Source organism: Elephas maximus, chromosome 22 (genome assembly GCF_024166365.1).
Source record: "Elephas maximus indicus isolate mEleMax1 chromosome 22, mEleMax1 primary haplotype, whole genome shotgun sequence".
In the NCBI taxonomy this organism is placed as follows: domain Eukaryota; kingdom Metazoa; phylum Chordata; class Mammalia; order Proboscidea; family Elephantidae; genus Elephas; species Elephas maximus.
The window spans coordinates 24,721,521-24,745,547 of NC_064840.1; the positions used below are offsets into that span (position 1 = coordinate 24,721,521).

The 24,027-nt window shown below is 41.1% G+C and overlaps 1 protein-coding gene across 4 annotated transcripts in view; it reads left to right on the forward strand.

Moving 5' to 3' along the window:
• The window catches only part of EIF4ENIF1 (eukaryotic translation initiation factor 4E nuclear import factor 1), a 48,598-nt gene that overhangs the window by 759 nt on the left and 23,812 nt on the right, over positions 1-24,027 (forward strand). For all 4 annotated transcript variants that reach the window (XM_049865323.1, XM_049865326.1, XM_049865327.1 and 1 more), the window contains exons 2-6: positions 296-418; positions 12,254-12,327; positions 19,421-19,548; positions 20,014-20,300; positions 20,576-20,777. In XM_049865323.1, coding sequence (XP_049721280.1) covers positions 323-418; positions 12,254-12,327; positions 19,421-19,548; positions 20,014-20,300; positions 20,576-20,777 — 787 coding nt within the window. In that variant the 5' untranslated portion in view covers positions 296-322. The remainder of the gene's footprint in view (positions 1-295; positions 419-12,253; positions 12,328-19,420; positions 19,549-20,013; positions 20,301-20,575; positions 20,778-24,027) is intronic.

Sequence of the window (24,027 nt, forward strand, 5' to 3'; positions counted from 1 at the left end):
AAGCTGTTTAAAGACTGTACCCTGAGTTGGGCACCTTCTACCTCTGCTTTCCTTACACTGTTGGTGCTTGGGATACTTTACTGGGAGCGGTAACCGAGCACCAGTGGTTCTGTTTCCAAGTGGGTTCTGGTTTATAGCGTAATTGTTGGGTGAGGATATTTTTCTTTTTTTTTAGTGAAGGTTTGCTTTTAAAACCTCCCTTCTTAAGAGATAAAAAAGTTTCAATTCTTAAATAGTCAAGACTTAAGAAAACATAATATTCTCGGCGACAATTTTGTGCTGGCTTATTTTCCAGGTGCAAAGAATTGTAGACCGAGGAGCCATGGATAGGAGAAGTGTGGGTGAAACAGAAAATGGAGATGCTTTCCTTGACCCGAAGAAGCTGCCGCCCTCCAAATCCCCCCATCGCTATACAAAAGTAGGCTTTGATACTAATGAAATAGTGTTGCTTTGTAGGCCAGGAGGTTAGTAACATTGTGTAGGCATTTATTAGCATCATCTGAAGTGGTAGTGGTCTTATTCCGATCCACTGTACGGACTAAATAATGACTAGGTTTAGTAAAGCATCGCTTTGAACATTTTCCTGGAATTATGACTACCAAGAGTTTTAAAAAATTGCTTCTAAGTAGCTTTCAGGTGAAGGGAACATGAGTTCAGATCTCATATGAATTTATGGATTCCTATACTTTGCGGCAGTGGGTATACTTTGTCAGGAAACCCTGGTGGCATAGTGGTTAACCACTACAGCTGCTAACCAACGGGTTGGCAGTTCAAATCCGCCAGGCGCACCTTGGAAACTCTATGGGGCAGTTCTGCTGTTGCTATGAGTTGGAATTGACTTGACGGCACTGGGTTTGGTTTGGTTTTTTGGTTATACTTTGTCAGGAAACCCTGGTGGCATAGTGGCTGAGTGCTACAGCTGCTAACCAAAGGGTCGACAGTTCGAATCTGCCAGGTGCTCCAGGGAAACGCTGTGGGGCAGGTCTATTCTGTTCTATAGGGTCGCTATGAGTCAGAATCGACTTGATGGCAACGGGTGGTGGTGGTATACTTTGTCACGCAAGTTCTGTAATTCATCTGTGTAACTAGTATGATTCTTACTTGTATGGTGAGAATCCCAGCTCTAATGCCTCCCCAAATCAGTGTTCTCTGTGTTGATGTTTCCTTGAGAGTTGACCTCCCCAAAGAAATGCTCTTTAGTGTGCTTGGCCAGGGTAACCAGATTTCTAAGTTCTGCTAATTTTACTTCCTGTTACAAATTGGTTATGGACTGATAAAACTGACTTCAATCCTATTTCCCCTAGCTAAAAACTTGGGGTGACTTTAAAAAACTGCATGCCTAGACATCTGCTTTTTCCAGGAGGGAAAGAAAACATTAAGGTGCGATATTTATTGACAGTGTTGTTTCACTATCTCATTGGCTACTGAATGTTTTTAAAGAGGATGAAAAGACACAGTGAAGCTGTGACTTCATTTCTGGGTCCCTGTCATGGGCTGGAGTCCATAAAATGTGCTGACAAGTGTTAGAGCAGATGGGACCGTTGATGGGAAGGATGTTCTTTTCGGGTCTAGATCTGTGATGTTTCCTTAGCATGGACTCATTTGTGGACTCTTAACATGGCTTATTGTCCCTGGCTTCCAAGGATACTCCTTGGTTACTGTTTTAAGGCCAGACCTGTTTGTGTACCAGTGCCACTATTATCTATTGAAGAAAATATCAAATGACTGTCAGAGTAATACTCGTTTTTAACATTAAAACAAAAAAAACTGGGCCCATCCATGTTAAAAAGTGTTTTGGGATATAAAACATTTCCTGGTTAATAGCTGCCTTAGCACAATCTGTTTTGGCATAACAGAATTTGAGTTAAAATATCCTTTTAGAAAGCTTTTAAAATTCCGTTTTAGTCCTGCATTCAGATTTGTTCTTTCAAATGTAATTTCAAACCTGAGTGCTTGAGTAGTGTTTCAGAACTTAAGTTCATTACCTAAAATGTTGCCAGGTGAATTCTGAATGGGGAAAAGCTTATCAGATGAAGAGAAACTGGTTTAAATTGCTTTTATAAGCTTAGGTGGTTTCACATCTCACAGCTCTTTTTGAATTGATGTTCTGACTGGTAGTGAACTCCCGAAGTCTAGGCAGACAGTTTCCTGAATCACTTTCACACGGTGAGCTGAGAATGGCAAGTATATTTTATCTTCACGTATATTTCCATGTTCCTGCATAAGTCTGTTTTGGGAAGATATTGGTCTCTCTTAGGTTAGAACTTAATGCGTGCCCCCAGCAAAGATTAAGAAGCTCAGTATTGCCCATTTTTGAGTCTGACCTTCAAATTCTGCCATACTTAGGTAAATGTGCCTTAAAAAAATACTGCAGAAAAACATTTTCTAGATTAATGATAGTGGGGATTGGAGTTAACTGTCTTTACTAAATTTAGTTGGAAATAGGTTCACTTTCTACTCTGTTCAAGAGAATTTATTAGGTAACGGTAGTTTTAGAATAGTGGAGTGTTAGGGTATTGTCAGGTTAAACAAGCATATATGTGTTTCTCAACACTCCAGTAATTTTATATGGTACTTGAGGAGAGCTAAGCGATTTCTCCCTTTCAGGGGAGCTTGAAAAGTTCCAGCATCCTCACAATTAGAATAAATAGCCCACTCCCACATCCTGAAGTTAGCAGTTCTAACCCATCCAGGGACATCTCAGAAGACAGGCCTGGTGATCTGCTGCCGGAGGGTCCCAGGGCTGAAAACCGTATAAGCAGTTCTCTGCACATGTGGGGTCACCATGCGTTGGAATCGGCAGAACAGCAGCGAACAACAACTCTCTCATCTATATGCTGAGATCAAGTTATTGGAACAAGTAAAGAAATTTAGTGATGTTTTTGCCGCTTCAGTTTATGGACTAGAAGCAATAGAAGGGAATAGTCATCATCAATGATTCGTATCGGTGGTGTATTTTGTGAAAACTTTGTAAATGTGAGATGTTTACTAAAATGTCCAATTAACACATTGGCAAGATGAGAGAACCCATCAACCCTTGTCTCTTCTCAGTTTAGCATTCACTTGCTTTATGAGATAACAAATGTGAGGTTCCCCCCCTTCACCCATGAAGGTGGAGGAGTCCAGATGCCTTCAGGGTCACATATCAGAGTTTCCCTGTGTTGGGACGTCCTTTAGTCCAGTGAGCTTCTTAGACTTTGATGTGCCTGGGGATCACCTGTGGACCTTGTTGTAGTGCAGTGTGGTATGTCAGAAGTGGGCCTAAAGATTTGACATTTTAACTAGCTCCTATGTGGTGCCAATAGCTACTTGGTAGATCAGAGGTGGGCCTGAAGATTTGGCATTTTAACTAGCTCCTAGGTGGTGCTGCTGACTGCTCTTCTACTAGCCATGCTTTGAGTTGCAAGGCCTCTCTCTTCCTTGGGGGAGCTTGGAAAATGGTGCTGGTGTTGTCAAACAACTCAAATGCATAGTTGCTCCTTGGGGTTAGGAGGGTGTCTGTTGTGGTTCCAGAAATACGTCAGGAACTCAATCTAGAGGCACATTGGATGCTTTATAGGCCTATCTCTAAGCCTCAGTAATGATTAACTGGGATGGTTATGAATGTTTATCATATGCACCTGTTACCCTGAGGATCCTAGCCCTTAATTTACAGACCCAGTTGGGTCCATTTTGCTATGCCAGGTTCCTAAGACCAAAAGCTGTATTTTGGTAATACTTAAAAATGATGTTTTTATTTGAAGGACTTTTGAAAGTTATAGTATAGGGTCTCACTTGAAAGTCATGGATTAAAAATGGTTTAGACAGTGGTTTTGAAAGTGTAATCCTGAGCTAGCGTTAGTATCACCTGGTGACTTGTTAAAAATGCTATGCTTCAGGCCCCACCTCAGATGTATTGAATCAGAAATACTGGGGGTAACATCCAGCAGCCTGCATTTAACAGGCCCTCCACAGGACTCTGACTCTGATTTGAGTTTGAAAACCATTGATTTAGGAAATCAAAGGAGTCAGGTGGTGTGTATTAGTGGAAAACTTCTAGGGGCCCATTTACACTTTTCTTACCTTCATCAAAACCAAACCCATTACCATCAAGTTGATTCCAACTCATAGCGACCCTATAGGACAGAGTAGAAGTACCCCATAAAGTTTCCAAGGAGAGCCTGGTGTATTCAAACTGCTGACCTTTTGGTTAGCAGCCATAGCTCTTAACCACTATACCACCAAGGTTTCCTTACCTTCATCAGAGGCCCTTATTTACCAGTTGTCAAAGTGTAGTACCTACTCTAATAGTGATGGCCTCTGCTTGAAATATGAAATACAATGGCTTTGCCTGTTGTACTACTCAGACTTTTTCAAGCGAACAGACGGATCTTAGAACACAGAGGTTACATACCTTATGCTGCTCCTCCTTTTTCCTATATATTGCCACTAACCCCTTATTAAATGCTGTCACCTGCCAGTTGGATGACAGAATAAAAGCAGAGCACACTCAGAACATTCAGCTTGATATGACCAGTGTTAAGCATGCATGTTAAATCTACCAGCTGAAAAGTAGGCACTGGATTATCTGGGCGTCACTTAAAGTGTGCTCTTCATTACCATGACTGGTTCTGAACTGGACCCATTTTAGTCAGCAGTGTCTGCAGGGATGGTCAAAAGAGGCCACCCTAATTTGTGGCTGGTGGGCCAGTTGGTCACAGTGGTACAGCCTGTTTATGTCCTTTCCTTGAAATCATTAAGAAAATAGGCAAGCAACTGAAGTGGAATGATTTGAGTACTCTTAGCCTTCTTAGAGACAGCGAGCTATGAGACTTAAAGTCAAGCCTCTGGGAAAAAGAATAATTGCGATTTAAATCCTAGACTGAAATCAGTAGTCAGAGGGTAAGTTTTTTGTATACAAAGCATCTTTTTTGATGAGTTAATATGTATCTTTCATAAACAGTTTATGAAAAGTAGCATTTCAGTGGCACGCTTAGCTACAAATTTCTTAAGCTAGTATAAAAATAGGAAAGCCTGTTTATATCCAGGAGGCAGAATTACTGTATGAAAAAGTCAATATACAATCTTAATATGTCAGCTGTCTAGAAAATATTGCCTTCTGACTGCTCTTTCCTGCCTGTTCCAATTTTAAGCCATCTTGAAAAGTTGAGATTCAGAGGCCTTGTGCCCATGAGTACCGTTTCCTACTCCCTGTAGGTGGGAACCTCGAGCTAGGCAAGGAGCCAGTCATTTCACAGTTGGATCCTTTAACAGAGAAGTTTGTGGGACAGGATCTTTGATTCAGGGAAGGGTACTTACTATGAGAGGAGGCAGGGTTAGGGGCAACCTGCCCAAGGCGTGGTGATCTAGCTCTGTGTTCCGTGTGGTCCGAATGGACTGGGACAAATGGAAACCTAGCACCAGCTAAGTAGCAGAGCTGCCGGAGGGGTCTAGGCACCTTCCCTTACCCTCGGAAGAGAGGCAGTGGAGGAGAGGATGAGGACTGTTGAGCACCACTCTACCACTTCCTCTGTCACCCTCAGAATCTCATCGTTTCCCTCATCTGTAAAATGGGTGTGGAATAGTACCTACCTCATAGAATTTTTGTGAGGATTAAATGAGAAAATGCATGTTAAGTGCTTAGAAAATTCCCTGGCACGTATGCCAAAACCAAACTCATTGCTGTCGAGTCGATTTTGACTCATAGCGACCCTGTAGGACAGAGTAGAACTGCCCCATAAGATTGACAAGGCAATAATCTTTACGGAAGCTGACTGTCACATCTTTTTCCCATGGAGCAGCTGGTGGATTTGCGCTGCGGACCTTTTGATTGACAGCCAACCACTTAACCGTTGCTTATGATGTAATACGGATGGGAGCGGTATTAAAAAAATAACAGCTTTCAGCAACAAAAAAAATTAATTATAAGAAAAAAAAGATGCAGCAACTTTAGGTCAAGATGCTTATTTTCTAAGTGTTATGGTTTACGTTTGTTATAGGTACCCATCTCAATTTAGTGTGAAATGAGAAAGTGAAGATGTAATGCTACCAAACCCTAAAAATGATTTTCATATTTTAAATTTCTTTCTTGCATTTTCCACCTGCTTACTGTTTTACATTGTTCCTGTGGGTTGTATAAACATTTAAATGCCAAGGTTTATTTTTATTGCATTGGCTAAGTCAACAGAAAAAACTTGAATGGAAAAAAGCAGGTTTTCCTGCCTTTGAATTCCCATTTCTCAGTTTCAAATAAATTCTTTCAAGAAAGTCTTTGCACCAGATCAGCTTGGTGAATCCAGGTGCTAAGGTCTTACTGATCAACTCTTTTATGAGCCACTCTTAACATGATCTGGTTTAAATCCTCACCTGGAAGAACTGTTCAAGATGGCACCCCTTCAGCAACAAACCTCAGGAATGGGGTGAGTGTGGGTGTATTCCACATTCCCCCTCTGTTTGCTATTGCCCTGGATCCCAAATATGAATGCTGTTACCCCATTGTGATCTATTTTTAAAAGCTGTCTAATCTTTTCAAAAAAAGTTGTATGACTCTGTAGAATTAAATATCAGGTCAGTTCAGCAACCATTTGAGAGCCTAATGGGCCAGACCCTATGCTAGTGAGTATAGGAGGGTGGGGACTGGGAGGAGAAGTCAGAGAGTGACCCAACCCAAATGCTGCTCTTGGGATGTTTGCCATCTTTAGGGAGAGCCAGACACATACAAAGGAGAGGTATCAGGCCACTTCTGGGGTGCTTTGATAATGAACAATGAAATAAAACTCTGGTTTTTTACAAAACATCCACCTTAATTTAAGGTTTTTTTTTAAACTGTTGTGAGTTGAATTCAGCTTACAAAGATCAAGGGTATTTTCCCTTTCTATGAGTGACTTGAATGAAATTCTTTTACAAGGTCATAATGTTATCAGAATGCAGAGCTGCTTCTGCAGAAAGAAACTGGCTGAGAATTGTAATCACTGCTGTCATGGTTTATATTCAAATTAATTTGCTTTCTACTTCAGTACTAATTACTAAAAAAGTGGGTGTCCATACTAGTAATTCCTAAATAGATTTTTGGGGGAGGCTTGATGAATTTTCTTTAAGACTACAACTTAGAAAATGTTTGTATTTCCTTGGGTATGTGGCTCTTGGGCAACTAGCTTATTCCCATTTTAGTAACTTGTTCAGAAAGTAAAAGCTCAGGTATTTACTTTTCTGTTGTCCAGATGCTAATTTCAGTGAATTTATCCATGATCAGAGCTTCTTTTCACAGTACATACCTGTAGATTCTTAAAATTCTACACAAGGCTGATGTCACATTCCCTCCTGAAATGCCCATCATGAGGGTGGACTCCCAGTGAGAGTGGGCACTTGCCAAGTATTTTGCCTTTAGCCAGATTGAAGGTTTTCTTTGAAAATATACCAAAGAGATTCCTTTCCAGGAATAATTGATACTAAGGGTTTTTGTTGAGATGGCAAGTTCAAGCACACTTCTCTTGAGAGTTAGGAAGAGGCATAGGGGCAGGGACAAGAGTCATCTGCCTATGCTGGGTACTGAGCCTGTTCTGTGGACAGTTATAGGATGAGCAAACCCTGTAGATACCCCCGCAAGAGCACTTAGCTGATGGCTCTCTCCTCCTCACTTGAGTGGGGGCTCCTCTTGGGCAGAGACATTGTCTTGTATACCTTAAGATGTTGCAGGTGAAGAGTAACATTACATTCAAGTTTATAAACCCAATGAGAAGGTGAGAAGGTTTCCCTGAATATCCAGGTGGACCTTGAACCACATTTTGAGAAACATGCTAAGTATAAACCATTATTTCTTAACCTTCTTTGGGTCCATTGGAGATCTTTTGAAGGTAGGAATCCTCACTGTAAAATTTGCACAAATGCATAATTATGCATGTGGTTTCAGGAGGTCTTATAGTCCTTGAGGCCATGGAACTGGTTAAGAAGCCCTCAAGCCCCTTCAAGAACAGTAAGTACAGTTCACCTAGGTGTTTAAAGTTATGCCCAGCAGCTTTTACAATCCAAGAGTTGTTTTTCTTTACCCTAATAGTGAGGAAAATGGCTTATCACCTACAGACAGGTGAGCTGAGCTGTGTTGTAGCCACTGCCCTGAGTCATAGTTGCACCCTGGCACAAACAGTACATAGGTGTGGTCATTGCCTGTGTGCAGCTGCTTGCTGCTCTCGCTCCAGCTCTCACAGGCCTGTCAGGTTTGTACGGTTGTCACCTGAGCATGGATTCACACCAGTATGTGCTGAGCATAAAGTCAACAAAGAAAACTGAAATAACATGGGAGCAAACGTTAAAATGTTCTACCTGCCTGAGTAACTTTTTTGTGCCTAATGGTAGTTGCCATTTACCAGTCCGTGATTAGAGCAATAAACCTGTAAGAGAAGTTAAATTGGAGCAGACATTCTCTGGTAACTGAACGCTCTTAAATTTCATTTTCTTTTTTTTTTTTTTTTTAAGTATTCCTTAATTGAGATATAACTCACACAAAAGTTTTTAAAGTGCACGATTCAGTGGCTTTTAGTATATTCACAAAGTTGTACAACCATTACCACTAATACAGGACATTTTATTGTGCCAAAAAGCAGCCCCATAACTCTTAGCAGTCACTCTCCATTCCCCATTCTCCTCTCTCTGTGCTCCCCGACAGCTACTATTCGGCTTTCTCTCTCTATGGGTTTGTCTATTTCAGACACTTCATGTAAATGGAATCATATAATATGTGACTTTTTGTCTCTGGGTCCTTTCACTTAGCGTAATGTTTTCAAGGTTCATGGTACGTAGCACATGTCAGTAGTTCATTCCACTTTGTGCCTGAATAAATCTCCCATTGTGTGCATATATTACATTTTGTTTGTCCATTCATTAGTTGGTGGACATTTGGGTTGTTTCCACTTTTGATTATTGTGAATACTGTTGCTATGTACATTTGTGTACAGGTTTTGTGTAGACATACGTTTTCACTTCTCTTGGGTATATGCTTAGGAGTGGTATGCTGGGTTATTGGTAGCTTTTTGATTATAGTCATCCTAGTAGGTGTGAAGTGGTGTCTTACTGTAGGTTTTTTTGATTTTTTTTTTAATGATGGTGAAATATGTATAACAAAATATTTGTCGTTTCAGTTGAAATTTTTATGTGTGCAATTTGGTTGCATTAAGTTTACCACGTTGTGTAACCATCACCACCATCTGTTTCCAAATTTTTCTATCGCCCTTAACAAAAATTCAGTACCCCTTAAGCAATACCTCCCTATTTTCTCCTCCTACCCACCCCAGGAGCCATGGTGACACAGTGGTTAAGAGCTTGGCTGCTAACCAAAAGGTCGGCAGTTCGAATCTACCAGCCGTTCCTTGGAAACCCAATGGAGGCTTCCTAGGGGTTGTTTGCTTTGGAATTGACTCGACGCAATGGGTTTTTCTTTTTTTGGACCTGCCCTTGGTAACCACTAATAACATTTGGTCTCTATGCATTTGCCTATTCTGGATATTTCATATTAGTGAGCTTATACTTAATATTTGTCCTTTTATGTCTGATTTATTTCATTCAGCATAATGTTTTCAAGGTTCATCCATGTCAGACCATATATCAGAACTTCCTTTCTCTTTATGGTTGAATAATATTCCATGGTGTGTATGTGTATACACAACATTTTATGTATCCATTAATCTGTTGGCCGACACTTGGGTTGTTTCCACCTTTTGGCTATGGTGAATAATGCTGCCATGAACATTGGTATACAAGTATCTGTTTGAATCTCTGCTTATGATTCTTACGAGTATATACCTGGGAGTGGAATTGCTAGGTCATATGATAGATCTATGTTTAACTTCTTGAGGAACCACCATACCGTTTTCCTAGAAACTGCACCATTTTAGAATCCTGCCAACAGTGGATAAGGGTTCCAATTTCTGCACATCCTTGCCAAAACTTTTATTCTCCATTGTTTTTGTTTTAATTTTACCCATCTTAGTGGGGTGTGAAGTGGTATCTTCTTGTTGTGATTTGCATTTCTGTAATGACTAACAACAAGCACCTTTTCAGGTACTTGTTGGCCATTTGCATATCTTCCCTGGAAAAATGTCTATTCAAATCCTTTACCCATTTTTAATTGGGTTGGGTTGTTTGTCTTTTTATTGTTGAGTTGCTGGAGTTCTTTATATATTCTGAATACTGGATCCTTATCAGAAACATGATTTGCACATATTTTTTTCCATTCTGTTGGTTGTCTTTTCTTGATAGTGTCCTTTGGATCAAAGTTTTTAATTTTGATGAAGTCTTGCTTTTGGTATATCTAAAATCATTGGCAAATCCAATGTCATGAATATTTACCCTGTATATTTTCTTCTAATAATCCTGTGGTTTTAACTCTTAAACTTAGGTCTTTGATACATTTTGAGTTAATTTTCATATATGGCAAAAGGTAGGGGCCTGGCTTCATTATTTTACATGTGGGTATCCAGTTGTCCCAGTACCATTTGTTGAAGAGTCTATTCTTTGACAACAAGAACTGTCACCCTTGTCAAAAATCAATTGACCATAAATGACAGATTTATTTCTGGACTCCCAATTCCATTCCATTGGTCTGTGTGTCCTTGTGCTAGTACCACACTGTTTTGATTACTGTAGGTTCTTAGTATATTTTGAAATTGGAAGTGTGAGTCCTCCAACCTTGTTCTTTTTCGAGATGTTTTAGCCATTAGAAGTACAATTATAAGGGAACAGTTGTAAGGTACAATTCCATATGAATTTTAGGATTAGCTTTTCCAGTTCTACAGACAAAGGCCATAGGAATTTTGAAAGGGATTGCATTGAATCTGTAGGTCGTGTTGGGGAATATTGCCACCTTAATAATATAACTCTTCCAATCCATGAACTCAGAATATCTTTCCATTTATTTAGGTCTTCCTTAATCTTTTTCAGCAGTGATTTATAGTTGTCAGTGTGCAAGTCTTATACCACCTTGGCTACATGTATTTCTAAGCATTTTATTTTTTCGATGGTATTATAATTGGAATTTTCTTAATTTCCTTTTCAGAACGGTCATTGCTAGTGTATAGGAATACAATGAGTTTTTGTATATTTATCTTGTATCCTGCAGCTATGCTGAATTTGTTCATTAGCACTAATAGTTTGTGTGTATTCATTAGAATTTTCTGTATGTAAGATCATGTAATCTGTAAATAGAGCTAGTCTTAGTTCTTCCTTTCCAATTTGGATGCCTTTTCTTTTTCTTGCCTAATTGTTCTGGCTAGAGCTTCCAGTACTTTGTTGAATGGAAGTGGCAAAAGTGGGCCTCCTTGTTTTGTTCCTGATGTTAGGGAAAAAGCTTTCAGTTTTTGATCATTAGGAGTGATGTTAGCTGTGGGTTGCTGTTTTATTCTTGCAATTCTAATATACAGGAAAAAAAAAAAAAAGCCATCCATTTGTTAATTGGGGAAACCCTGGTGGCATATTGGTTAAGTGCTAGGGCAGTTCAGATCCACCAGGCGCTCCTTGGAAACTCTGTGGAGCAGTTCTACTCTGTCCTGTGGGGTCGCTATGAGTCGGAATCAGCTCGACAGCAGTGGGCTTTGGTTTTTTTGTTGAGCCAGAATCAACTTGACAGCAGTGGGCTTTGGTTTTTTGTTAGTTGAGTTGGAATCAACTCAACAGCAGTGGGCTTTGGTTTTTTGTTAGTTGGCATCTTAATGGCACTGAAGAGTGGTAAGATTAGTTGGAGGTTTTATGAATGGCTGAAGTTTCTGTGCCTTGATGAGTATTCATTGTTGCTGAAAATAGCCATAGGGAATAGCTCTTTATGAGAGAAAGGTGTTTTAGCAAGAAACTGATCACTATTAAGTTATTCGACAATGCTGCTGAGCTGCTTATAAGAACCTGAATCTGACTCTAGTCATTTCTGGGACAAGTCAAAACCAAAAAAAAACTAAACCCATTGCTGTCGAGTTGATTTCCGACTCATAGCACCTTACAGGACAGAGCAGAACTGCCCCATTGGGTTTCTAAGGGTGTAAATCTTTATGGGATCAGAGTGCCACATCTTTCTCCCTTAGAGTAGCTGGTAGGTTCTAGCCTCCCACCTTTTGGTTAGCAGCCCAGAACTTAACCACTGCACCACCAGGGCTCCTCTGGGACAAGTCAAGGTAAAAATAAATAACTATTTGAAATCCTTCAGGTAGACACTCAGAATTACTCAGGACAAAAATAAATTGAGAATGTGTGGTCTGAGCAATTTGATTCTAAATCATTTGATTTCTCTTTTCAGGAGGAGCTCTTGGATATAAAAGAACATCCCCATTCGAAACAGAGGCCTTCATGCCTCTCTGAAAAATACGACAGGTATGAGGGTGTGTGCTTCTAGTCATTAACTTTGTTACACCAAACTTGGTAAATTAAGAATTATATTATTTGAGGGGTTTTGGTAGACTTACGGGTAGGGGGATTTCAGCAGATTATGACATTGGGCTTCCACACGGGCCCATTGGGAATAAGCCATGAATGTGATAAAACAGTATCTCATTGCATTTTCTTCATTAATTTCATGCCTTAACCACTAATCCAAAGATTTTGAACCACAGGGGACTCTTAAGGACAACTAACTGGTAATAAAGCTGAAACTAGAAATTGACTTGGTCAAAGCCACATAGCCCGAAAACAGAGCTAAGACTTGAACCCAGGAACCCTCACCAGGGTCTTTTCTCTCTACCTGTGGTTTTTACATGATGCTTTAAGGGTACTTCCTCAAGGGCCTGTCCCAGGGAGGAGGACCAGAAGTGCTCAGAGCCCTTTTGCTGCCCCTCCCACCAAATATACAGTCATTCAGCCATTCAGCCATTCAGGTTACCTTCTTTGCATCTTGGGCTCCTTCATAAGAGGTAAATGCTTTGATGTAAGAAGACTAAAGCTAAAGATGGTGAGACTTCCTCTCCCATACTTTGGACATGTTACCAGGAGGGATCAGTGCTTGGACAAGGGCATCATGCTAGGTAAAGTAGAGGGTCACTGAAAAAGAGGAAGACCCTCGATGAGATGGATTGACACAGAGGCTGCAACAATGGGCTCAAGCATAACAACAATTGCGAGGTTGGCACAGGACCGGGCAGTGTTTCATTCTGTAGTACATAGGGTCGCTATGAATTAGAACCAACTCAATAGCACCTAACAACAACAACAAAGCTAAAAATGCACTGAAAATTACTATTATAGTAATCCTATATTGTCACCTTAGTCACTTCATAAATATAAAGGTGGATGGTTCATATTGGTCCACGTTTTCAATGTATAAAGTATCTATTATGTTTAATTCCTTGGTTGAGTAAGACATACTCTTTAATTTGTATATGGCCTATTCAGAAGGCTTGATAAACCTGGATATCTTGCCACTTTCCCCTTGATGGAGATACTTGAATAATGGCTATTCCAGTTGATTAGATTTTTCAAAAGTCTGAGATAAGCTGGAATTTTCTTTAAAGCTCTCAAGCCTTCTTATGCCTCAAGTTGAATTTTATTGTTATAACTGTATAACTTCATGGCATAAATTAAAGTTGTCATGGGCAGACATATTGGCTTTTATTCCAAAGTGGATGACATTGTGCCTAGTCATAGCAATAAAAAGAAGAAAGTGGAGAGAACCTCTCATTCTGTGGTTTCTCTTGTCTCAGAAAGAATTAAAATTTGTTTAGCTCTTAAACTCCAAGTAATCCTCACAACCACTGTTGAAGAGGTAACCACTATCGCCTTTATTGATAAGGAGTTTGAAACTGTGAGATTATTCATTTATTCAAGGAATGTTCATTTGGTATCTGTTATGTGGCAAATACCATGCCTGTTGTTAGGTGACATCGAGTCGGTTCTGACTCACAGCGACCCTGTGTACAACAGAACGAAACACTGCCTGTTCCTGCACCATCATCATAATTGTTATGCTTGAGCCCGTTGTTGCAGCCACTGTGTCAATCCACCCCATTGAGGGTCTTCCTCTTTTTTGCTGACCCTCTGCTTTACCAAGCATGATGTCTGTCATGGATTGAAGTGTATCTCTCAAAAATATGTGTCATCTTGGCTAGGCCATGATTCCCAGTATTGTGTGATTGTCCACCATTTTGTCATCTGATGTGTTTTCATATGTGTTGTAAATCCTCTTTCTATGATATTAACGAGATGGGATTAGCGGCAGTTATGTTAACGAGGCACGTCTCCATCTACAAGATTAGGCTCTGTCTTAAGCCAATTTCTTTTGAGCTATAAAAGAGAAGCGAACAGAGAGGCATGGGGACCTCATACCACCAAGAACGAAGCACTGGGAGCTTAACATGCCCTTTGGACCTGGGGCCCCTGGGCTGAGAAGCTCCTCCACCAAGGGAAGATGGATGACAAGGATCTTCCCCCAGAGCTGACAGAGAAAGCCTTCCCCTATAGCTGGTGCCCCAAATTTGGACTTGTAGCCTCCTAGATTGCAAGAGAATAAATTTCTGTTTGTTAAAGCCATTTGCTTGTGGTATTTCTGTTATAGCAGCACTGGATAACTGAGACAGTGCCCTTTTCCAGCTACTGGTCCCTTCTGAGATGAATGATTCAGCCTTCTAAGTAGCATTCTGGCTGTACTTTTTCCAAGAAAGACTTGTTCATTCTTCTAGCAGTCCATGGTATATTCAACCTTCTTTGTCAGTACCTTAATTCAAAGGCATCAGTTCTTCTTCAGTCTTTCTTATTCCTTGTCCAGCTTTCACATGCATTTGAGGCAATTGAAAACACCGTGGCTTGGGTCAGGCTTAGTCCTTAAAGGGACGTCTTCACTTTTTAACACTTTAAAGATGTCTTTTGCACAGATTTGCCAATGAAACATGTCATTTGATTTCTTGACTGCTGCTTCCACGGGCGTTGATTGTGGATCCAAGTAAAATGAAATCCTTGAAAACTTCAATGTTTTTTCTGTTTATTGTGATGTTGTTTATTGGTCCAGTTGTGAGGATTTGTGTTTTCTTTATGTTGAGGTGTAATTCCTATTGAAGACTGTGCTCTTTGCTCTTCATCAGTAAGTGTTTCAAGTCCTCTTCACTTTAAGCAAGCAAGGTTGTGTCATCTGCATATTGCAGGTTGTTAATGAGTCTTCCTCCAATCCTGATGTCCTGTTCTTCTTCATATAGTCCATATTCTTGGATTATTTGCTCAGCATGCAGATTGAATAATATGTTGAAAGGACACAACCCTGAAGCACACTTTTCCTGACTTTAAACCATGCAGTGTATTCCCTTGTTCAGTTTAAACCACTGCCTCTTGGTCTGAGTACAGGTTCCTCATGAGCACAATTAAGTGTTCTTAAATTCTCATTCTTCACAATGTTACCCATAATTTGTTATGATTCACACAGTCGAATGCTTTGCATAGTCAGTAAAACACTGAGTAGACATCTTTCTGGTATTCTCTGCTTTAAGCCAGGATCTGTCTGACATCAGTGGTGATATCCCTGGTCCTACGTTTTCTTTTGAACCTGGCTTGAATTTCTGACAGTTCCCTTTCCATGTGCTGCTGCAGTTGCTTTTGAATGATCTTCAGCCAAATTTTGCTTGCGTGTGATATTAATGATATTGTTCAATAATTTCCGCATTCTGTTGGATCACTTTTCTTTGGAATGGGTACAGATATGAATCTCTTTAGTCAGTTGGCCAGGTAGCTGTCTTCCACATTTCTTGGCCTAGACGAGTGAGGGCTTCCAGCACTGCATCCGTTTGTTGAAACATCTCAGTTGGTATTCCGTCAATTCCTGGAGCCTTGTTCTCTGACAACACATTCAGTGCAGCTTGGACCTCTTCCTTCAGTACCATCCGGTTCTTGATCATGTGCTACCTCCTGAAATGGCTGAATGTCAACCAAATCTTTTTGGTTCAGTAACTGTACATTCCTTCCATATTCTTTCGTTGCTTCCCGTGTCTTTCAGTATTTTCCCTGTAGAATCCTCCAGTATTACAGCTCCAGCCTTGAATTTTCTCTTCAGTTCTTTCAGCCTGAGAAATGCCAAGCATGTTCTTCCCTTTTGTTTTTCTAATTCCTGGTCTTTGCTGATTTCATTGTACTTTGTCATCTTGGGCTGCCCTTTGAAATATTTTGTTCAGCTCTTTTACTTCATAATTTCTTTCTTTCACTTTACTCAGCATTCAGGAGCAACTTTCAGAGTCTCTTCTGACATCCATTTTGGTCTTTTCTTTCTTTTGTGTCATTTTAATGACCTCTTTCTTCATGTATGCTGTCCTTGGTGTCATTCTGCAACTCGTCTGGTCTTTGACCATTAGTCTTGAGATAGTCTCTAAATTTAGGTGGAGTATACCCAAGGTTGTACTTGGCTCTTGTGGGCTTGTTCTAATTTTCTTCAACTTAGCTTGCATACGAGCAGTTGATGGTCTGTTCCATAGTTGGCACCTGACCTTGTTCTGACTGATGATACTGAGTTTTTCTATCGTTCTTTCCACAGATGTAGTCAGTTTGATTCCTGTGTATTCTTTCTGGTGAGGTCCATGTGCATAGTCACCTTTTATGTTGGTGAAAAAAAGGTACTTGCAACGAAGAAGTCGTTGGTGTTGCAAAATTCTATCATGCGACCTATAGAATCTCTATCACCAAGGCCATATTTTCCGACTACCAGTCCTTCTTTGTTTCCGACTTTCACATTCCAATCACCAGTAGTTATCGATGCATCTTGATTGAATGTTTGGTCAATTTCAGACTGTAGAAGTTGGTAAAAATCTTCAGTTTCTTCATCTTTGGTCTTAGTGGTTGGTGCATAAATTTGAATAGTAGTTGTATTAACTGGTCTTTCTTGTAAAAACCCGGTGCCATCGAGTTGATTCCGACTCATAGGTCAGAGTAGAACTGCCCCACAGAGTTTCCAAGGAGCGCCTGGCGGATTTGAACTGCCAACCCTTGGTCTTCCTTGTAGGCATATAGATATTATCTTATCTTTGCCAGCATCGTACTTCAGGATAGACCTTGAAATGGTCTTTTTGATGACGAGCACAACGCCGTTTCTCTTGAAGTTGTTCCCGGTAGGGTAGACCATATGATTGTCTGATTCAAAATGGCCAATACCAGTCCATATCAGCTCACTAATGCTTTGGATATCTATGCTTATGCATTCCATTTCATTTTTCATTACTTCCATTTTTTCCTAGATTCATACTTCATACATTCCACGTTCCAGTTATTAATATACGCTTGCAGCTGTTTCTTCTCAGTTTGAGTCATGCCACATCAGCAGATGAAGGTCCCTAAAGCTCGACTCCATCCATGTCATTAAGGTCAACTCCATTTTGAGAAGGCAGTTCTTCCCCAGTCATATGTCAACTGCCTTCCAACCTGAGGGGCTTATCTTCTGGAACTGTATCATAAGGTTTTCACTGGCCACTTTTTTTCAGAATTAGACTGCCAGGTCCTTCCTAGTCTGTCTTTGTGTGGAAACTCCGTTGAAACCTGTCCACAAGGGTGACCCAGTTGGTATTTGAAATACCAGTGGCAAAGCCTCTAGTATCATAGGAACACACAAGCCACCACAGTACCACCAACTTATAGACACGTGGTGGACACCACCTGGTGCTGTCAAATACTCTCTACTGGGTCTAGAGTCCATGGTTTCTGGAGACATCCAGGTCAGTTGGCATAACAAAGCTTATTAAGAAAATGTTCTGCATTCCACTTTGGTGAGTGGCGTCTGGGGTCTTAAAATCTTAGGAGCAGCATCTAAGATGCATCAATTGGTTCCAGCCCACCTAGAGCAAAGGAGAATGAAGAACACCAAAGACACAAGGAAAATACTAGCCCAAGAGACAAAAGGGCCACATAAACCAGAGACTCCATCGCCTGAGACCAGAAGAACTAGATTAGATGGTGCCCGGCTGTCACCAATAACCACCCTGACACAACAGAAAGTCCCTGACGGAGCAGGAGGAAAGTTGTGCTACAGAACTCAAATTCACATAAAAAGACCAGACTTAGTGGTCTGACTGAGACTAGAAAAAAAACTAAAAAGGAGAACCCCTGAAATTATGGCCCCTGGACTCTGTTAACCCAGAACTAAAGCCATTCCTAAAGCCAGCTCTTCAGACAAAAATTAGATTGGAGTATAAAACATTAAATAATACTTGTAAAGAGTGTGCTTCTTGATTCAAGTAGATACACGAAACTAAATGGGCAGCTCCTGTCCAGAGAAAGGGTGAGAAGGCAGAAAGGGATAGAAGCTGGTTGAATGGACAAAGAAAACCTGGGGTGGAAAGGGGGAGTGTGCTGTCACGTTATGGGGATTACAGCTAGGGTAACCTAACAATATGTGTATAAAGTTTTATATGAGAAATTGAGTTGAAAACTTTTACCTAAAAAAAAAAAGCACAATAAAAAATAAATAAATAAAAATACTCCCTACTTTCGTGGGATGTTGGTCTATGATAGGAGACAATTACATACTTTTAAGAGTTTATCAGCACAGCCATTACACGCTGTGGAGGACGAGTACAGAGAACTGTGCTGGTTCAGAGCAAGACCTAGTCTGACCTGGGGCTTGGGGAAGTCCTCTTTGCAGACAGCTGAAGGATGCAGCTCGGTAACTTTTTCAGGATTGCCCCAATGGTGGGTGGCAGAGCTAGAACTTGATCTTTGGGCTCCAGAGCTGCTTCTCAGGTCTGCACACTATACTATCTGCCACTCTGTTGTTAATGAGTGAATAACAAAATAAAACTTAAACCACAAATTTTAGTCTATTAAGAGTTGTCTGTCCTGTTTCTGAGGAGCCCTGGTGGCATAGTGGTTGAAATGCTCAGCTGCTAACCAGAAGGTTGGTGGTATGAACCCACAGCCATTCTGTGGAAGAAAGATGTGGCAGTCTACTTCTGTAAAGATTTACAGCCTTGGAAACCCTATAGAGTAGTTCTACTCTGTCCTGTAGGATCACTATGAGTTGGAATTGACTCAGCGGCAATGGGTTTGGTTGAGGGTCCTGTTTCTGGAAAAAACTGAGCCTGTGCACAGAAATTCTGGAAAAGCACACGTCAGAACATTTTAGGAAATGTTTTTGGTGAGACAATTAAGGGGGGGTTTGCTTGTACTACTCTTCAGTAAACTAAGTAATCAATATTTATGGAGTGTCCCTCTGAGTAGGACAGGCAGCGATATGGTGATATGCACCCCAGGCTCTGTGGTCTGAGTGTTTCACTTATGCACAGACCACTGGCTTATAGGTGAGTATTGGTGATACGTGAACAACAATACAAGTATCATTGAATTAATAGTTGTTTTTGTCTTAAAAGAAGTAACCATCCTGAAGGTAACCATAAAATCTTTTATTGTAAAGGAATTTCCATAGCTTTTTTTGCCTGAAGAAGTTTAGAAGTTAGACCACATGTGATTCATAGGTACCAAGTACTAACTGTTAATACCTTTTGACATGCAGCGATGGCGTCTGGGACCCTGAGAAGTGGCATGCCTCTCTCTACCCAGCTTCAGGGCGGAGCTCGCCAGTGGAAAGTCTGAAGAAAGAGCTCGATACAGACCGGCCTTCTCTGGCACGTAGGATAGTAGGTGAGCATACAGTCACTTAGAAGTGGGTTTGGCAAAGCTGGGGATGTGCTGTTGACTGCTGGCTTCATTCTTTTATTGTGAGAGTTTTAGGCCTTGGGAAAAAAATGTCCTTATCAGTAAACTGGGTTTGAACCATCAGTCTTTCAGCTGGTAGTTGAGTGCTTAACCCTTTGTACCACGCAGTGAGATCCTTAGTTGACAAAAATTTGTTAATAATTGCATAGATGAGGACTCACTCATTGCAGAGATTAAGGATGGAAAGTCAATTATAGTGAAGTACACTCATGGCTTCAAAGAGAAAAAGCAAAAGGCTCATTCTTATTAAATATACGATGTACATGTTACTCTGTTGATAAACCCAATCTTTCCACACCCTTCTCCTTCTCCTAATCACGGACACACCCCACGCATAGGAAGAATGCCCCTGTTGGTTTGCCTAACTTCCTCTGTTCTGCATCTTTACAGATCCACGAGAGCGTGTGAAAGAAGACGACTTAGATGTTGTTCTCAGTCCACAGAGACGAAGCTTTGGAGGAGGCTGCCACGTGACAGCTGCCGTTAGCTCCCGGCACTCAGGAAGCCCATTGGAGAAAGACAGTGATGGGCTTCGCCTAATTGGTGGACGCAGGATTGGCAGTGGGAGAATAATCTCTGCCCGGAGCTTTGAGAAGGATCACCGTCTTAGTGATAAGGACCTTCGGGACATGAGAGACAGAGACCGTGAGAGGGACTACAAGGACAAGCGTTTTAGGGTTTGTCTTCTAGACCCTTTGGCATTTCATGAGCTTGGGGACTCTAGTCACTTCATTTGCACTGGGTTACTTCTGAGATCTTGGATGAACAGAGCCCACTCTTAAACCAGCCAGAGAAATAGAGCTGGAGGGAGAAGGGTGGTGATGGGCTTCAAGTCTGCAGCGTAGTATTTTCATTTCACTCTTGAGATTTATTTAATTTATCAAGGCCTTGATTCGGGTGGAAATGCCTTAACTAGAATCTTATTTTTATGTTGCATTATGTACTTTTCCAGAGAGAGTTTGGGGATAGTAAGCGAGTCTTTGGCGAGCGTAGAAGAAACGATTCTTACACGGAAGAAGAACCAGAATGGTTCTCAGCTGGACCTACAAGTCAGTCTGAAACCATTGAGCTTACTGGCTTTGATGATAAGATACTAGAAGAAGATCACAAAGGGAGAAAAAGAACAAGGCGACGGACAGCCTCTGTGAAGGAAGGTCAGCACAAACTTTGGGAGGAAAATTCACTGTCATCATTATTGGCTTCCTGTGTGCTTAGGAATGGGCATGGGCACCAGATATTAAGAAATGGCACATTAAAAAAAATGTGACTTCGTAAGTGTAGAACGTAGTGTCTCCTCAACTTGTTCTGCCTACAGTGCTAAACAGCAAAGCCTCACGTTAGTTTCTGAAAACACAAAAGGGTTCCTCAGACATAGGAAATATGTAGTAAAATGGTAAGGGGTCCCACTTATTGAGCAGTTATGTACTATGCATAGTGGTAAAAGTTTTTTTTTATATAATCCTGTTTACTTCTTACAACCCTGTGAGGTGTAGGTACTTCTGTTCTCATCTTGTAGATGGGCATATAGAGGCTAAAAGAGCGTAAGTGATTTGTCTGTGGTCACTGAGGAAGTACACGATAAAGGTGGGAACTGAAGGAGATGGTTTGGGCTTCAGGGCCCACTCTCTTCACCAGGGTGGTAGGCTTTCCCAGGTCAGTTCTAAATGCCTTGGCTTCTTCCAAACTTAGTTTTTCAGCTCTCAAAGAAGGTAAATTATCTCCTTTGCTAAACTGACAGAGCCAGAGCTAATGTACGTTATGCCCGGTACAGAGTGGGGGTCCATTCACAGGTGGTAACCTGGCTCTGAGGTGGCCAGCATTGGGCTGATGGTCTTGGAAAGAGGCAGTGCAGAACCATGGTGAAGAGCCAGGTGGGCCAGCCATGGTTTTGAGTACTGGAGCTGCTGCTTACATAAAGGGATTATCTTTGACGAAACAACTAAAGGTGGGCTTGTTCTTTGTGGATGAAGACAATGCCTATTTCATAAAATTAAGGTTACCTTTATTTAGCATTGAAGATCAAATGTACACATCAGAGCCCAGCCTAGTGAGGACTTACTAAGTTCTAGTTCCTTCCAGCCTTCAGGTTTAATTGGGAAAAAAGCTTTCTTTTGGCAGATACCAGGCAGCTAAAGAAGAAAGCCATTTTAATACATGAGTGTTTGTGCAGTGCCACCTTAAAATTATGATGAGGCTAAGACAAATTTAAGCATAATAAGCTAATGGAATTTCTTTGGAAGAAAAGAAGGGAAAAATCTCATTACTTGCCTTTATGTGTACAGTTTCTAAATACAGTACCAAAAAACCAAACCAAACCAGTTGCCTCCGAGTTGATCCCAACTTACAGAGACCCTATGGGACAGAGCAGAACTGCCCCGTAGGGTTTCCAAGGAGTGGCTAGTGGATTCAAACTGCCAACATTTTGGTTAGCAGCCAAGCTCTAAACCACTGCTCCGCTCTCTAAATACAGTAGACATTACCATTATCTTTGTGCTGTTACATATTCCTCACTAGGGCAGTGCAGGAAATTGATGGGTAACTTGGGCGACTTTGGTCTGAAATTGGCTTTGAGATATGCCTTTGTCTCGTTCTCAGTGAGACTAAAGCTACACCAGCAAATGTGACCTTTCCAGGCTTCTGGTGAGAAAAGCAGATGTTTTCTTAACTGAGATGGAGCATAACTTTTAGTCATTCTTATATCAACAAGTGGAAGAGGCAGAGGCTGGAGAGAAATCTAGGAACCTGGAGAGGAGGGACAGGTTTCATGGCAGAGCCTTGGGGCAACCCAGGTGTCCTGTACTGGTTTGCTCGTTGTTAACTATAAAAGGTTCCTGGGCTGTTCTAGCCATTGTGCTGAAGATAAGCAAGTACTCTATAGTTTTCACCTTGGCTGTAAGGATAAAAGGAGCTGAACAAACTGAAATGCTGGTGATTATCCCTAGGGAAGGGCTGATGTGTGCCTTTAAGCCCATTTTGTGTATGTATGTATTCCAGCTTTTCATTCAACTTATTGTGTAGCTGTCCTGTGCAGGCACATAACTCAGTGCTGGGAGTGTAGTAGTGAACCTTGTCTGCATTATTTTAAAACATTTATTGAGCACCCACTATATACAGGGCCCAGTACTAGGTGCTGTGTATAAATCATGATGAATGAAATAGTTTGTATATGGATTACATTTACAACCAGAAAAAAATACATTGGGGGTGGGGGGATGGTTAAAACTCTCCATTAATAGAAAAGAAAATTCAAATTTGCGTCCATGCTGACGAAAGTATACGCTCATTCTTCAATGCGATAAAACTTGCCGTTGGTTATCTTTATATGGGACCTGATTCTGGAGTCTGTCATAATAAACAGCCCGTTATATCGGTCTTCTAGGGCACTCTTATGCACCCGTACCCACTGTCAGTTGTCAGGCCCAGTCCGGCTTTCCAGAGAGTTTAAAGCCAGCATAAAAAGGCACGTGGGGCACTTTTCTTGCTGCTTTTCACCAAAAAGCCATTTTTCTGTTAAAGAGATGTCCCCATCTCATCACAAAATAAAAGTGAATAGCAAAAATATTATGATTTCTTTTGTAGATATATGTGCAAAGTACAGACTGTCTCTTTTGGCTGTCACCCTTAAATTGGGACATAAAACTGCATCAAAAATGTTTGCTTGTCCGTCCTAAAGTGAGCAGGTAGGTTCTGGTGGATAAAATGGGTCAGGAAGAAGCTCTGCTCTAATGGAAAAGAATATAAACATGGCATTGTTTTACTTTTTCTAAGGCTCAGTTTCTTTGTAAAGTGGTGGTACCTGCCACCACAGCAGTCATTTTAACGTAAACGCCAACCTTTAAGGAATGGCATTTACCTCTAGACGTTGGCAGTAGCGTGTGCTGTCCCACTGGAGAGACTGCCCATTGGCTTGTCCATGGATTCACTGGTTGCCACAGGCCCTCAGAAGGCTAAGGGCCCTTGGGTGGCCGGCACACCTGGGAGGAGCAGGCGCGCCTTTATACGTCCAGTGCAGGACGGAAGAGCTTTGGGTGCAGGCCTGCGCTCGAAGCTTTGTTCTGTCACTTGCTAGTATTGAGACCTCAGATAAGCAAGCTGCTTAACCTGTCAGATATTGTATTCCTCTGCTTTGCTGTCTAGTTTTTTGGAGTGCTATTGGCATGAAAGCAGAAGTTAGCAGTTAACCTTGGTCTAGATAGAATATCCTGGCTGGTGAGTAACAAGACTGCAGTAACTTTTGAGGACTTTTTGCTAGGATGACATCATGTCTGTTGTGGTCTTGATGCTACAGGCAGCTCTTCTAATCGGTGCTGTTGCAGGGTAGGGCTTTGGAAGTTCTTTTCTTCAAGTAAAAGTATATCTCTCAATACTTATTTTTCTTTTTTTAAAAAAAATCCCGAATAACAT